This window comes from Larus michahellis, chromosome 1 (assembly GCF_964199755.1).
Source record: "Larus michahellis chromosome 1, bLarMic1.1, whole genome shotgun sequence".
NCBI classification, from domain to species: Eukaryota; Metazoa; Chordata; class Aves; order Charadriiformes; family Laridae; genus Larus; species Larus michahellis.
Genome location: NC_133896.1, coordinates 7,337,263 through 7,352,912, shown reverse-complemented (window position 1 = coordinate 7,352,912; position 15,650 = coordinate 7,337,263). Strand labels below are relative to the sequence as shown.

The window sequence follows — 15,650 nt, the reverse complement described above, 5'->3', positions numbered from 1 at the left end:
GTACCTAGTTGTTAAAGTGCTGTGCATCTGTTAAGCACCTGTAGGTAAACTTGCTGCTACTTGAGAGAAATTTCCCATTTGGAAAGCAGCCTTTTAGCTAGGGAATCAAAGCGAAGGCCACTTGTGTCATGGAAGAGGTTAAAATGAAGTGCCTTAGTGTTTGTGTCAGATTGAGACCTTCCTGGCAGTAGATGCGCATAATCGATGAGAAAAGATATGGTATTTGGGTGCTATGTCACACAAAACTACTCTTCCTTATTGAATTAAAAGCTGAAACTCAAGGTTAAGGAGCTCTTTGAGTACATTTACGTCTTGGTTGAACTGAACCACTGCCCTGTGAAAGAAACTTTAAATTATTCCAGTTTAGTGGAAAATCCACCAGAAAAGCTGGGCTGCTTCACCAACAGTTAAAGAAGGTTTATATTCTTTCCAGTAGTTTACTGGACTACATGAATGTACATACTAACATTTGTGTGTAGTGATGAAATACTACTTGTATCTTAGTTTTGCTGTTTGATGCTGTAAATTACTGTGTAGCCAACCTCTAATGAGTAAAAAAAGTCTAAACCAGTGCAGTTTCTTTTCCTGTTGAACTATCTTAGAGTGATTTTTGACTATATGGGATTGTGCAATGTACATAAAAATCTAGTGTTATTTATAGAATTACACACACATAAACACACATGTATATTAAAAATTGTTTTATAATGGAATGAAGCTCATCCACACCTTCAACTGTAAAAATCAGCAGCTTAGAACTTTTGTTCTTGTACAGAATTTTTAGATCCAAGAAAAGTTCTAAAACTGACAAAACAAATCTCAAAGTACGCTTCCAAAATGAAATATGGAGAAAAGACTGTATTCAGTGAGGAAAATTAGGACAAACCTGACAAATAAGCACAGTAATTAGTGTTCATGTAGTAACCTTTAGCTTGTCTGATTTTTCCTGAAGTACTACTTTATGGTAGGTACTGTTTTCCTTGCAGTCTGTTCCACTTCGGTAAACAGCAACAATGGAGCATGTAATAAAGAAAATGCCATTGCCTAAACCATTGAAAATTGATGCGAAACCATCAATATAAACTTTCTGGAGTTACATATTGATGGAAAAAGTAGTTTGCCGCTCTTATGATGATTCACTATGCTTGTGTCAAGGAATCAGTATTTCAGCTACTTTATTCAAAACATGATTTTATTTAACTAAGTGGCTAATAATCTTATTAACTGTTTATCTAAGCAGTAACATTTAGACTTCAGGTTAAACTTTAAATACGTTCCTGGAACTTTTTTCACCACAAGTGAACCATTATAAAAATAGGGATTGTGAAGAAAAATGACCTTGGAATTAGCAACACAGAACCATATATATGCTCTGTCCTTTCTTGTCTCTACCCAAACTTTTAACTTCCTTTTCTGCAGCCTTTCATGTTTCCTTTATCCCAGACTTAACTGTAAAAGCCTTTGGCTTGAGAACGCGGTATGTCAACATCTTTAACTGATTATTTGCATTTATTTCCAGGAACAAATGATGAGAAAAAAACAAGCAATGCATCTAGATGCACGCTATGTTACAATGGTAGAAAATGCCTATTACTACTGTAATCCTCCTCCAGCTGAAAAAACTGTGAAGAAAAAACGTCCTCCTTTGCAGGAATATATTCGTAAGCTTCTTTACAAGGATCTCTCCAAGGTTACCACAGAGAAGGTAAATCCTGAAATCTTTACAGATTTTACTGGAAGTGATGTAGTACTAACTCTCAAATGGCTTGGGGAGGGTTATAATTTATTTTTTTTTAATTGCAAGGAAGAGGGATTGTTTTTGTATCCCTGATCGTTAAGATAGCTCAATTTCTTTTATTGTAATGCATGGAAGCACCAGTCATAGACCTCCATTCTTCACAGTCATTAAGTGCTGAACAAATAGAGAACGAAATAAGAATCTACATACTAAATATCTTGCATTCAGAGTAGAAGACTGCAGTTAAATACAGACTGTGTAAGAGCAAGGAAATCATGGAACAGATTTGGACAGCTTGAGTAGTAGTTAGAGAACAGCAGTTGGGTTACATCTATAAAGTTTTCCGTAGCTACTGCAGATCTAGAGGATGCTTGAAAAAGAGAATGAGGTCGCTTGCAGCCACTTCGAGCATTTTCATCCCAACTGTGAGAGAGAGGGGATGACAGTGAATATCTTGATATTTTGCCTGCTAAAATGTTAAGCTTGTCTTAAAACTTGGTTTAGGTCCTGAGACAGATGCGCAAGCTGCCTTGGCAGGATGCAGAAGTAAAAGACTATGTTATATGCTGTATGATCAACATCTGGAATGTGAAATATAATAGTATTCACTGTGTAGCCAACCTCTTAGCAGGGTTGGTCCTTTACCAGGAAGATGTCGGAATCCATGTTGTGGATGGAGTGCTAGAGGATATTCGACTTGGAATGGAGGTAAACAGCCAACATTTTTATTAAGCCATACTCATCTATTGATGTTGAAAGGAAAACAATAAAATAATCATGCTTAAAGAAAAGAATCCTTGGATTCTGGATTTTTATCTGATGACTTCACCTGTCTCAGTGGTTTCCTTTCAAAGGAAGGTTTCCTTTTGTAGGTTTATTTAAATTAAAAAAAAAAACAAACTTCCCCCCCAAAAAACCCATCGAACTGCAAAGATTACCAGGACCGTTATTTTGCCCCCCTTATTTAGTAGGGGGATACAATTTATTCTTGCACTGTGTAGTCAAATTCATGCAATTTCAAGTAAGTTTGGAGGCTAGCCCATATTTTGATTGGGATTATAGTTACAAGAATTCTCTGGGCAAAGAAAAATTATAGATTTAAGATAGTTTGTTAAATGTATTTGAACTTTATAATAACTACTGGTTTACCAGCTTTCATAAATACCTTCAGTACTTTTTCGTGTTTAATTTTGTGTATGTCACCATAAATAACCATCTTTTATTGTAATGAATCCTATCAATTTAAAATTAAAAAAAAGCAAAGAAACAAACTGACAACCCTTTCCAAAGGAGTCTATCGTATCTGCATGAAGAAGTGATTTTTTTTTTTTGTTGTTATTTTTTGATAAAGGTTAACCAACCGAAGTTTAACCAGCGGCGGATCAGCAGTGCCAAGTTTCTGGGGGAGCTTTACAATTATCGAATGGTGGAGTCAGCTGTAATATTTCGAACTCTGTATTCTTTCACATCATTTGGCGTGAACCCTGATGGTAGTCCTAGTCCACTGGATCCTCCAGAGCATCTTTTCAGGATCAGACTAGTCTGTACAATCCTCGATACCTGTGGGCAGTATTTTGACAGAGGATCCAGCAAACGAAAACTTGATTGCTTCCTTGTATATTTTCAGGTATTCTAAACTAAATTTTATATAGTGCTGTAGATTTTTTTTTAACAAGTTAATGTAGGTCAGTCTGTTACATATTTCTCTTGTTCTCTAGTACTATAATTTTTAGAATCTTGTCTGTCTGATAGCAGTGTTATTTTAAAGTCATGTGTATGTTCAGTTACGTAGATGTTACTTTTCCAACAAACTTGCAGAACACTGGGGTAGCAGTTGATTCACTGAAGGGTTTAGTTTCCTTCCTTCAGGGGGTCTCAGCAAGTGGAGAAATGGACTAATAGAAATGTTGTGAATTCCAGCAAAGGTAAGTATAAAGTCGTCCAGTTGGGATGGAATAGCTCCATGCAACAATACTGCCTGGCACAGACTGCCGAGACGGCAGCTTTGCAGGACTAGAGCTGGGACTCCCGGGCTGTATGAACCTGAAAGGAGGTTGTAGAAAGGTGGGGGTCAGTGTCTTCTCCCAGGTAAGAGGCAATAGGACAAGAGGAAATGGCCTTAAGTTACGTCAAGGGAGGTTTAGACTGGATATTAGGAAAATTCTTTGCACTGAAAGGGTTATTAAGCATTGGAACAGGCTGCCCAGGGAAGTGGTTGAGGCACCATCCCTGGAGGTATTGAAAAGACAGGTAGACATAGTGCTTAGAGATATGGTTTAGTGATGGGTTTTGTCAGTTAGGTTGATGGTTGGACTAGATGGTTTGAAAGGTCCCTTCCAACCTAGGCAATTCTGTGATTCTAACGTGACATCAAGTTCTACACTGTTAGGGTGATGAAGGCCAACAGTGTACCGTGTTGTGTGGGGAAGGGTGTAGCCAGCAGATTGAGGAGAGTGATGATTTTCCCCTTCCCTTCTGCTTGGCACTTGTGAGGCCACATTTGGAGCACTGTTTCCAGTTCAGGGCTCCCTGGCAGATGAGAGGAGAGACATCAGCAAACTGAGCTGAGTCCAGTGGAGGGTCACCAAAAGGTGATCAGGAGGCTCTTGGGTCTCGCACTGTGGGTTTGCTCAGCTTGGGGAAGAGTGCTAATTAGGTCGCTGTCCTCAGCTAATTGTGTTTGTGGAGCAGGAGGAGTCAGATACTTCTCAGGCGTGCATCGTGAAAGGATGAGAGGTAGTGGTCCCAAGTTGCAGCAAGGGAAGTTCTGACTCAATAGATGGAGCAGGGAGGGGGAAAGATTTCGTAATGGGAATGTTAAACACTGGAATGGGTTCCTCTGAGAAAATGTGGAATTCCAGTCCATGGAATTCATGCTAAAACTCTTTGGATTTAATATCTTTTTCTTTCTGCTTCTCTCTTTAAGTTATACTAAAACAAGGATATTAAAAATTGGGGTCATAACAACTTATTTCAGACCTTCAGGATGCATATCCTTCATCTGTATCTGAGATGTGAAATGATCTTTTTTGAATTACAGTATGGTCCCATTTTTAAACCCAAAATAAACTCACACTTGAAGTTATATTTTTTGTTACACCTTTCAATTTCAACGGGCTTTCCTTTTGACCATGTCACCTTTTAAATAAACGTTCTGTTACTTCTACTTCAGATGCAATTTTTGCAATGCCTTTGTTCTCAGATTGTACTGTTAGGGTCACTTAAGATCGGCATTTATTTTTTACAATTGTGTTGTAAGGGGTATGCACTAATTTGTTACAAAGCAAAGTGGGTAAGTCATTTCATGCTAGCTGCAGCCTTAAAACTTTTTGTGATGTTTCTCCCCTTCTCCTCATAATATGCCCTTGCGGGAATTCATTTTCTTGAAAAATGTATGAAGGAAGGAATTGAAAGTTGGCCAATTGTTAAGTGTCCATCTCTCATAGGAAGAATCTGCCCTTAGGAGGCACTTTCTTTTCAGTGCGTTTTTGCTCAGTCTTCATACTTCTAACAGTCATTATGGTAAAAGGACCATATTCTTTACGTTTGTGGTATCCAATGTTATCAAACACTATTTAGTGATATCAAAATATCTAATTGTTGTGTGAAATTAGGAGTGTAGTGATGTGAAATCTTTTGCATTTTCTACTGTACAAACATGGCTAGGCACTGCAAACTTCAGAAGTTAAATAGTTTATAAATGCCAGTGTGCATAAAATTTATTTGAATGTTTTGTATTCTAGCGGTATGTTTGGTGGAAAAAAAGTCTGGATGTTTGGACAAAGGACCACCCGTTTCCTATAGACATAGACTATATGATCAGCGATACACTGGAACTGCTGAGACCAAAGATAAAGCTCTGCAATTCTCTGGAAGAAGCTATCAGACAGGTGCAAGACTTGGAAAGAGAATTCTTAATAAAATTAGGTAAGAAACTGGTGCAAGGGAAATTAAGTCTTTTTGACAATTCCTGTATTCCTTAAAATTATCTTTTGTATGTTGTTATTCCCATGATACAATGTTTTTAATCTCATGATAGAAATATTTTTGTATTTGCATTTTTCTCATCACCACAGAGATCGTATAGAACCTCCATAACTCTAATGTGATTTAGTGTTTTTTTAAAAAAAAAAAGTCAGTATGAATACTATTAATATAGTATAGTATTTGGAGAGGGGGAGTGTGTGTATATATGTATAAAAAACAATATATGGAGTATTACGGTGCAAATGATGACAAGAAAACCATGAATTTAATCAGAAAAATTAGGAAGCACACTGCTACAGAAAGCAAGGAGTTTCTGTGCACTCAATTGCTGCATCCTGTTGGCTGGTGAGCACTGATGGAAACAAGTTTGGTCGTTTTGGTAGACTGGTCGCTTGCAACTCCATGTTCCTTCCCCAGTTCTGGATTTGGCTAGAGCTGCTGTGTCAAAGGAAATGTTAGTTTAGGCCTACAATAAAAGAGAGAACATGTTTTGCTTTTAAAATGCTGTTGGGGACTTTGAGCCTTACACTTCCTTTGCAATAATTTTGAGTGGGGTTTACATTTCAGTAGAGGCCAGAGGATGATTTCCTTTTCACGAATTAGAGCTTTGGTTGGATTGTTAAAGTGTTTTGGGTTGTTTTGTTTGTTTTTTTCCTTCTTAAAATGTATGTGTTGGCTAGGTTGTGTGCTAGCTTGTAGTTCCTGCTAAGACTACAGTGATTTATGTTTATAAATCTTGTTGTGTTAAAAATCAGTTAATTTCAGGAGAAGGAAGTTGGGCTCGCAGCACAGCTCAGTTGAAAAAACACTGGTTAGTGTGTATCTAAAACTACCGTCATCATATTAACCTTTAAACCTTTTGTACATATCAATTCTTACTAATTATTGTGTACTACTGTACTTATTTCTCATTAAATGGAGTTGTTTTCTAATCTTCCATTTTTATTTGAAGGCAAGCTTGGTCATGAAAAGCTTTTATATGTAAATTTTACACTTTATAAGTGTTAATTATAGCCTTAATAGCACTTCATCTAGCTAGACAAGTTCAGTTTTTAAGGATAATCCTTTAATCCAGTGGGATGAGTATGTGTAATTGCCAGGTGAAACGTTGCAACTTCTGTTTTAGGAGGAATTTATATTTTTAATATGCTGCTTGTTTAATTGACGTGCCTTAAAATTACCTGTGTAGCAACTGAAATGCAGATAAAAAATTTCCTTGTGATGTGATCTAAATTACTAGCTTTTATGCTCTCAAAATGATAACCAAGAATAATTTACCACTAGTTACATAAACTGTAATATTCTTTTGAAAGATACTCATCACTTCCTACAAATTGTAAGAACTTCTGTTTCCTGAATCACCACCACTATAGCAGTTGAATTCGGTGTGGGTAAGGGGGCAGGTGTGTGGTCACTGAATGTGAGCAAGTGTTGGAGAACATTTTATTGTGTGTGTTTTGGCAAGAGCAAAGCCCATCAACAGTACAGCCTTTTAAAGAGGGGGTTGTGTCATGGGTGTTCCCCAGGTGTGTTGCTTTTCTTGATATTGATATTACTTGCTATTAAACACCAGTATAGGGTGGGATAGTTCCTAGTCTTCCTACCAGGACTGTTTGAAGGTGGTCTCAGGAAGGTTGTCATCTGCCTTTCTTATCGTTGAACATTATGACGATAGGTGTGAGCATATATGAAGGAAATGTTTTGGTTTTTTTAATACTTTAGCAAAAGCTCTAGTAGAACTGCAGCTCTTGACCACCTTGGCCCCAGAGTTCCTCAGCCCATGAACAATAACAGGGAGGAGGTATTGTGCTAAAGACCAGGGCGTGCTTTGCTCTTTATCGGTCTGGAGTGTAATTCTGGGCAGAACAGGGGGGGAATGACAAACTGCAGACCTTGAGGTGGGGACTGGCTGTTAGTTGCTGTGCTGTTCTGGTGATTTTTTTTCTACTGGTGAGAATATACTCTGATTCAAAAGAAACTCTTGTGTAATTATGGAGCAGCACAGATCTTCAAGAGACAGTGTTTATAAATAGGGGGGGAAAAAACCAATGCTCTGAAACTTCTGGAATATGAAGGAAGAAGTGTGATGGTGTATGTGTTTACATAGAACCAAAATCCTCAATAATTACCATACAGACATATATACCATTAACCTTATTTCTGAGTTTTGTCTGATTTAAGCACAGCTCTAAAAATTCAGCTCCTCCTAAAGCTGATCTTTGTGATCTTAATCAAAATTTTATAGAGGCCGGGCTGCGTCTGTCTGCATATTGCATCTCTTAAAGATATCTGGAGGTGATGCAAAAAAAAACCCCACCACCCACCAAAAAAACCCAAACCTGGTATCCCCCAAACCGCTTGTATATTCAGAATGTAGACTTCTACGTAAGAATTGCGTACTGCTGCATTTGTTCTCTGCATATGGCAGAGGACAAACAAGGAGTGCCACGAGCACAGAACCAATGTGTTCATTTGCTGTCCAAAATACTTTAAGCTAACAGCCGACCCTAGGTGTGGCTGCTATAATGTCAAAATATGAATGACAAACTGCACAGTAGCTGTATTGACTCCTTAGTACAATCTTTGAAAAATTATGGGGTTTAGATCTGCTGTGTGGCAGAAGGCTGGCATCAGCATCGCTTTCTGCTGGCTCAAACCAGGATCCCCTGGAGGATTAAGTGGCTTTGTAAATTAATGAAAAAAAAAAAATAAAAATGTATTAGAACTATAGCATATGCTGGAAGTTTGTTCTTTTTTGCACTGGATGACTTAATTTTTGCAATAGGTGTTTTCTAAAAACGTATCTTCATTTTTTTTCTTGAATTGGAACCATGCTCAATTCTTATAGATTTCAATCAGAATTGTTTTCAGAGAAAATATTTATCTAAGACTTAAATTGGATGCTGAAGCACTGAAAGAAATGGGAACTTATTTTTCACTACTGTGGGAATGGTATAGATAAGGGTATTACATTGAAGGATACTTTATTGAAAGAAAGCAGAGGTTTAGGGAGCTATGCTTGATACCTTACACACAGAGTACACTAAAATATCTTGAGGGATAGGGGTGGCAAGCAGGTCAGGAAGCAAAACTGCAAGATGAACTAAAACACAGTGAAAAAGCTGTCATCCAGTCTGCAAGTAGGATGAGCACACCGAATAATACTTTTGCAAGAGACTTGGATTTCCTAAACTCTTCATAAGAGGCACCTACATCCTCAGGTTCAAGGGCAGCCTTGGGGCATTAGGAAAGAATCAGAAAGGCTTGGTACAGGCTGAGAAAATAGTGGTTTCAAAACTGTTAATTGACAGTAGTGTGAAGTACCGGAACTAAGACTGCAAAGGCTTCGTGTTTTCTGGGCTCTGCTGGTTTTGTAGAGCATCTGTAATTTAGTGCTTGTATTCCAGTGCATGTTCCATAAGGCTGCATGTTTAGTTTGAGGATATTTTGAAGCCATTAGTGCAGTGCAGCTTCTTGATCGCTGTTATATGGGAGATTTTAAACATTCTGCATAATTTTTTCCTCCTTTTCTGGCAAGGAAGTTATTACCCTTTATGAGTAAGGTAACTATATAAAGAAAATGTTTCATTCGGAAGTCAAATATTATGAGCCATTGGAAGTTTCAGTGTTCAGTAACAATGGACTTTTGAAGTGATCTTCCACATGTAACTTGAGTGGCTATATGTGTTCTAATGTTCTCATTCCTTGTTCTAATTCTGCTCTAGGTCCTTGTTCTAATTCTTTCCCTTCTTCCAAATTTCAGGAATTGTGAATGACAAAGATTCCAAAGATTCCATTACGGAAGGAGAGAATCTAGAAGAGGATGAAGAGGAAGAGGAAGGTGGAGCAGAGACAGAGGAACAATCTGGAAATGAAAGTGAAGTAAATGAGCCAGAAGAAGAGGTGAACTTAATCATTTACCTTCCCTCACATAAAAAGAATGAGTAACCAATATTTTGATTACCCATAACTTTCTGTAGCCCTTCTATGTTAGGTAGCAGGTGAAATGTGGGTATACACAACCCAGTCAGTACTCTGAGGATACTTCCATCCCAGTTTTGTATATACGGAAAACCAAATACAGAGTGTCTGAGACTTATTCCAGAGAAATTATGGCAGAAACTCGAACCTGACAACTTTGCTCAGGGTGTATGCTGCTTCTCAACAAAAAGATGCCTTTAGTCTTTTTGGCATGAAAACGCTTTCAGATAATTTTCCTTATCTGTTGTAGAAGCAAATGTATTGACTAGATGTCAAAGCAGTCATGTGGGAAAAATAACAGGCATTCAGAGTATGCCTGTGTAATATGAATAAATAAAAGATTTATGGAGCATAACAATCTTCCTTGTTTACTGTGCCAGTAATCTTTTGAATCAAAAATGGTGGAGCAAATAATAAAAAAAACAAACACAAATGTGTACATAGAAATTCTAACTTGTGACTATGACACAGCAAAGTTGATGTGATAATGGTAGTGTTGTGAGAAAATGAGTTCATCAAGGAAATAGGAAACACTTTTTCTCCTTATGCTTGGGTTGGTGGGTGGTTTACTAGTAAGCTTTCTTTCAGCCTATGCTTGTCAGAGTTGAAGTTCCTGAAGTTTGTCTGGGTTTGTGCCTTTACCCACAAATTAATAATATAATTAGAATCATAAATGGTTGGCGGATGGGGAAGGGACCTCTGGAGATCTTCTTGTCCAGACTCCTTGCTCACAGCAGGGTCGCCTACAGTAGATGGCCTGAGGCAACGTCCAATCAAGTTTTGAATATCTACAATGATGGAGACTCAACAACCTCCCTGGCAATCTGTTCCAGTGTTTAAAACTGTCACAGTAAAAAAAAAAAAAGTGCTTTTTCTTAATGTTTAAATGAAATCTTTCAACTTGTGCCCATTGCCTCTGTGTCTGTCACTGCACACCGCTGAGAAGAGTCCGACTCGCTCTTCTTTACTCCCTCCCTTCAGATATTTCTACACATTGAGAGGTAAACCCCGGGCTAAGCCACCCCATCTCTCTCAGCTTCTCCTCCTACGACAGGTGCTGCAATCCCTTACTCATCTTCACAGCCTGTTACTGGACTTGCTCCAGTATGTCTATATCTGTCTTGTATTGGGGAACCCAGAGCTGGGCACAGCGCCCCGCATGTTCTTGGTCAGTTTGTCCACCAGGATCTCAGGTCTTTCTGTGCTGAGCTGCTTTCCAGATGGTCAGCCTCCAGCCTGTACTAGTGAATGGAGTTACTGCTCCTCAGGTTCAGGACTTTGCGTTTCCCTTCATTGAACTTCATGAGTTCTTGTCAGTCCATTCCTCCAGCTTGTTGGGTTCCCACTGCGTGGCAGCACAACCATCTGGTGTAGCAGACACTGCTCCCAGTTTTCTGCCGTACATTTGTGAAAATGTCAGATAAAGCCAAGGGAGTTCAGACCGAAACATTAAATACAAAACACAACAAATTTACTAAGACCAAACTGAACTAAACAGGTTTGGATGGGCGGAGGGTAGCAAAGGTGCAGAAAATGTGTATGAGGAATCAGATGCAAATGATCTTTTTGTTTTAAAACAGTCAGAAGTTATTCTAGTCTCAAATTTTAACCATTGAATGTTTCAGGAGGGCTCTGACAATGAGGAAGAAGAAGGTGAAGAGGAGGAGGAAGAAAACACAGATTATCTTACAGACTCCAATAAGGAAAATGAAACTGATGAGGAGAATACAGTATGTATTATTGCTTTAGATAAGTTAATTGACTTTTGCAGCTTTGGGGGCTTTTACTGAATGTTTTCTGCCAAGCTGCTCATAAACATATCTGGAAAACACAGCGAAAACACTCCCTGCTATTCTTTCCAGTACATTTTAGAGCTTCTTTTTATATCTGCAAGTCTCATTATTACCTTCTGAAAATATTTATGCCATCAGCTTTACTACAACTTGTTTTCACAGGACCATGCACTTTCACAGGTAGCTAGACTGGAAAAGATTACATAAATGATGGTTTTGTAATGCCAGCAATGGTGGCAAACTGATGTGATGCAACAAGATACACTAGTTACGCTCCACTGGATCTCAAAGCTGAAAAGGAGAAAAACAAGCAAGTGCAAAATTCCCAAAATACAGATTGAGGATTGGCAGATTATAACATCTGTAATAAAAAAATCCTCTAGTTGAGCCTGAATTGCAGTTACATATTAAGGGAAGCTATGATCATTATAGAACTATGTGTTGGGGTACTAACTTTAAACATTTTTGTTGTCACATTGTGCTTTCCAAATACTAAAGGACAGTATTTGTCTTGAGAAGACCACCTAACTTCATGGACTTAATGGAGAAATTAGTTAAGTTAGGTGTGGTAGGGGTAGAGACTTTTCTTTGTGGTGTTGTCATATCTGAATGTGTACATATGCTTCTGTGCACATACGCTGGTACGTCAGAATATTATAAGGGGCAGCCTTCACAATAACTGAGGCAATGAAACTCAGCAAATATTTCTTCAAGAAAATAATCCAGGCTGAAAACCTTTTTCTTTAACAACTGATTTTTTAAGCTTTTGATTTTGTGTGATATGGAGGCAATAAGGATATCCTTCCCCTTATTTCTAGACTGAATATTCATATTTCTGAAACTAATGTAACAGAAGGGTTTTTGTCCCGTTGCAATAGGAAGTAATGATTAAAGGAGGAGGACTTAAGCATGTCCCTTGTGCAGAAGATGAGGACTTCATTCAGGCATTGGATAAAATGATGCTGGAAAATCTTCAGGTATAATACATATTTTTTTAAATTAATGTAATTTGCTGTACAGCTAAATGTGTTCGGGGTGTTTTTTTAAGTGCTTAATGCATAGCTTACGATACTAATTATACCATATGACATGCTGACAGGTATCTTATTGAATTAATAATAACTGCATCAGATATGCAGTGCTTCTGACTTCGTCCTAGACTATCTAAGCCTAGGTTTTAATATGCTTAAGATGTAGCTGCATTTGAATTTATATAACCTTTAGATGCTATTTTTTTTTCCAGTCACATCTGGTAAATATTTGTGTATTGCAACCTCTGTATGAGGAATACATTAATGCTACAAAAAAAAAAGTCTTGAATGTAGGATGTCCATTCTCAAGTGTGTTTAATCAAGTCTCTAGTTTTCATTCCTTACAAAGCTAAGTTATATGAAATTCCTTTGAAATTGGAAGTACTCCATCCATGTAACTTTCTTCTTCACAAGCAAGGAAATCAAAGGAAAATGTAACAAAACCTAATACATCTATTTATATATTACTTTGTTTTCTTGGAAGGTTAAAACTTTTCTCAGTCATGAAAATACAAATGTTGCCAAACTGACTGACATTTGTAGCATCTGACCATTTAGAGAATTTGCTTTTTTTTCATAGCAACGGAGTGGCGAATCTGTTAAAGTACACCAGTTGGATGTTGCTATTCCTCTACATCTCAAAAGTCAGCTCAAGAAGGGTCCCCCACTTGGAGGTGGGGAAGGAGAGTCAGAGTCTGGAGACACGATGCCATTTGTCATGTTAACACGAAAAGGCAACAAACAGCAGGTAAGAGTTCACATACGGTATACATGTTGCTTAAATAAATAAAATCCTTTCACTCTTCTGAAAGCCACACTCTGACTTTTGAATTCATAGAATTTTTTCGTTCCTTTATCCTTTTATCAGATTAGGATGCAGACATCTTAATTTTGATGAATAGAAAATACTGTATGTAGTTTCCTGGAGTTCTTGGTTGTTAATAGAAATTGTGTAGGAAAACTCTGTGGTTAAATTATACCATTACTAACTACATTTTGTGATCACAGCAGTAGGACAGTGGTATGTTTTATGTGTATTTTAAACATAGTTGTTGGAGATGAATGCTTGTGGCTGGTGGGCTGCCACTGGAAATTAAAAGGAGTAGAAAAGAAAAGGAGGAATCTTCCAGAATCTTCAAGATTCTACAGATTTTTCTGAAAACACATTCAGCTTCAAATCAAGATATGCAGTGTTTGCTAAATTCCATTTCCTAGGTAACTGACACCTGGAAAACAGCTGACAGCTTGGAAAAAAGTCATTCTCTCTGAAGGCTTTGGAAGGACTCTTCCAGAATGCGCTGAGTGAATCTGTCAGAGAAACTTAAATGGAAATCATGTTGATAAAACAAATAAACCCCTTGCTTCATGCAGCCAAGCTATACATTTGTCTTGGCACTTTTCTCCAGTGTATGTTTGAATTTTCCTGTGTCAGCAAACGCTTCATATACAATTCAATACCGAACACATTCCGCATGCATTTCTCATCATGCTTTAGGTCTTCTAAAGAAACCTTTTCATTTCGGTTGTATAAATGGATGATGAAAATGAATGACTCTTGAGTTTATATGGAAAGCAAAACCAAGGCGTTGTTTCATACCCTGCATCTGTACCTTTCAAGTGTTTAGATCCATGTCATTACTTTGCTTTGACTTTTGTTACCTGAACTGTGACAGTAGCGTAACACTGAGGTATATAAATGTGGAGTAGAGTCTTTCTCTTCCGTCCTATGAAAGACACTTTAAAAACCTGTGTAGAGAGCGAGAAAGTCTCTTCTCATAAAACACTGGAACTAGTGAGCGCATGCTGTGCGAAGTGCTTTGAAAGTGTAAATGGCCATACCTAGCTGAGTGGGCACATACGTGCTTGCACTGATTACCTGATTGCTCTACTACATTTGCTTGGTTATTCTGTTGTCCTGGAACTTGGATGTTGTATACAAAGTTCTACAGAAGTTTGAGTGGGGAGTTTTAACTGTTGTCATTGGGCTGAGAAGGGATTTAAGAGAAGTCTATGTAAAAAAAAAAAAACGGTGTTTAGCTTTTTAAGGATAACTTACTGGGAGTATCTGTAGTTACCAAGAATTTTAGGATCTTCATACTCTGTGCAAGGGGAAAATATTGCCAACATGTGGCTTGAAAAAGAAAGCAGAACTTGTTCAGGAGCTTTCCCTGCTCCTCCCCCAATATTTGCTTTTGGGAGTAGGCTCTTCCTGCCAAAACTCCTCTCAGTGTTTCTAGAAATGTAGAAAAAAGTTGCTTTATAGACTACTTCAGTTTTTGAGTCAATGAAAGACTTCTTTGTCCATAGTTCTGTTTTCAGAAAAAAAAAAAGTCTTAGTAGTCAGATATAGTAGAAAAATAAGCAGGAAAGAAGAGGTGGAGTTGAAAATAATTATTCCTTTTTATAGTACTTTATAAGAGAATGTGCACTGAGTTTTGAAGTGATGGGTGTATCTTACTGCTAAGTTATAGCTATAAATTTTCAGCTTTTTAGAAACAGTCAGAAGGAACTTGCAGACAACCTGGAAGGCTGCAGGTAACTTCTCATCCACACCATCGCTGGAATGACAAGTATTTGGCTGATGTTGTAGTGAGGTGGTAGTCACTTCCTATGTTAGCAGCTGGTTTGGTGTCTCTGTCCTTTGTCAACTGTGTTGCTGAAACTAAAAATCTTCACTGATAGAAGGTACTTACTGCTGAAAATGGAACGTGCTGTGCTTCCTTCTGGAGGCTAATACTGAGTAGTTGAGGTCCAGTCACTGAACACTCAGTTCATGTGCCAGTGTTCAGACAGATTTTAGGGGCACATTGACAACTATTTTTTTTTGAAGCAACACAAGAACAACTGACTGCTATTTACCAGCAGCATGCAACCTGAATTAATAGTCATTGCAGGCTGACAGTAGAAAGGACACCAGATTTTATCCTTTTTTTGTCGCGCTGATTTACAAAAACAGGCAAGAGCAAGGATATGGGGTAGACTAGTGTCTTGCAATAGATGGCTGGTTTTTTTCACCCATCAGCTGTAGCAAAGAAGTTGTATGACAAAACTAACAGAACTAGTAGCAGTAGAACTGAAAAGGGCTATTGGAAATTTAGACCGTGGCATTATAATTTATCC

At 37.9% G+C, this 15,650-nt stretch overlaps 1 protein-coding gene across 4 annotated transcripts in view; it reads left to right on the top strand.

Annotated features, from left to right (window-relative positions):
- UPF2 (UPF2 regulator of nonsense mediated mRNA decay) overlaps positions 1 to 15,650 on the top strand; it is a 70,069-nt gene that overhangs the window by 37,217 nt on the left and 17,202 nt on the right. For all 4 annotated transcript variants that reach the window (XM_074573285.1, XM_074573283.1, XM_074573284.1 and 1 more), the window contains exons 12-19: positions 1,520 to 1,705; positions 2,243 to 2,446; positions 3,090 to 3,365; positions 5,482 to 5,665; positions 9,489 to 9,628; positions 11,332 to 11,436; positions 12,378 to 12,476; positions 13,111 to 13,278. In XM_074573285.1, the coding sequence (XP_074429386.1) occupies positions 1,520 to 1,705; positions 2,243 to 2,446; positions 3,090 to 3,365; positions 5,482 to 5,665; positions 9,489 to 9,628; positions 11,332 to 11,436; positions 12,378 to 12,476; positions 13,111 to 13,278 (1,362 nt within the window). The remainder of the gene's footprint in view (positions 1 to 1,519; positions 1,706 to 2,242; positions 2,447 to 3,089; positions 3,366 to 5,481; positions 5,666 to 9,488; positions 9,629 to 11,331; positions 11,437 to 12,377; positions 12,477 to 13,110; positions 13,279 to 15,650) is intronic.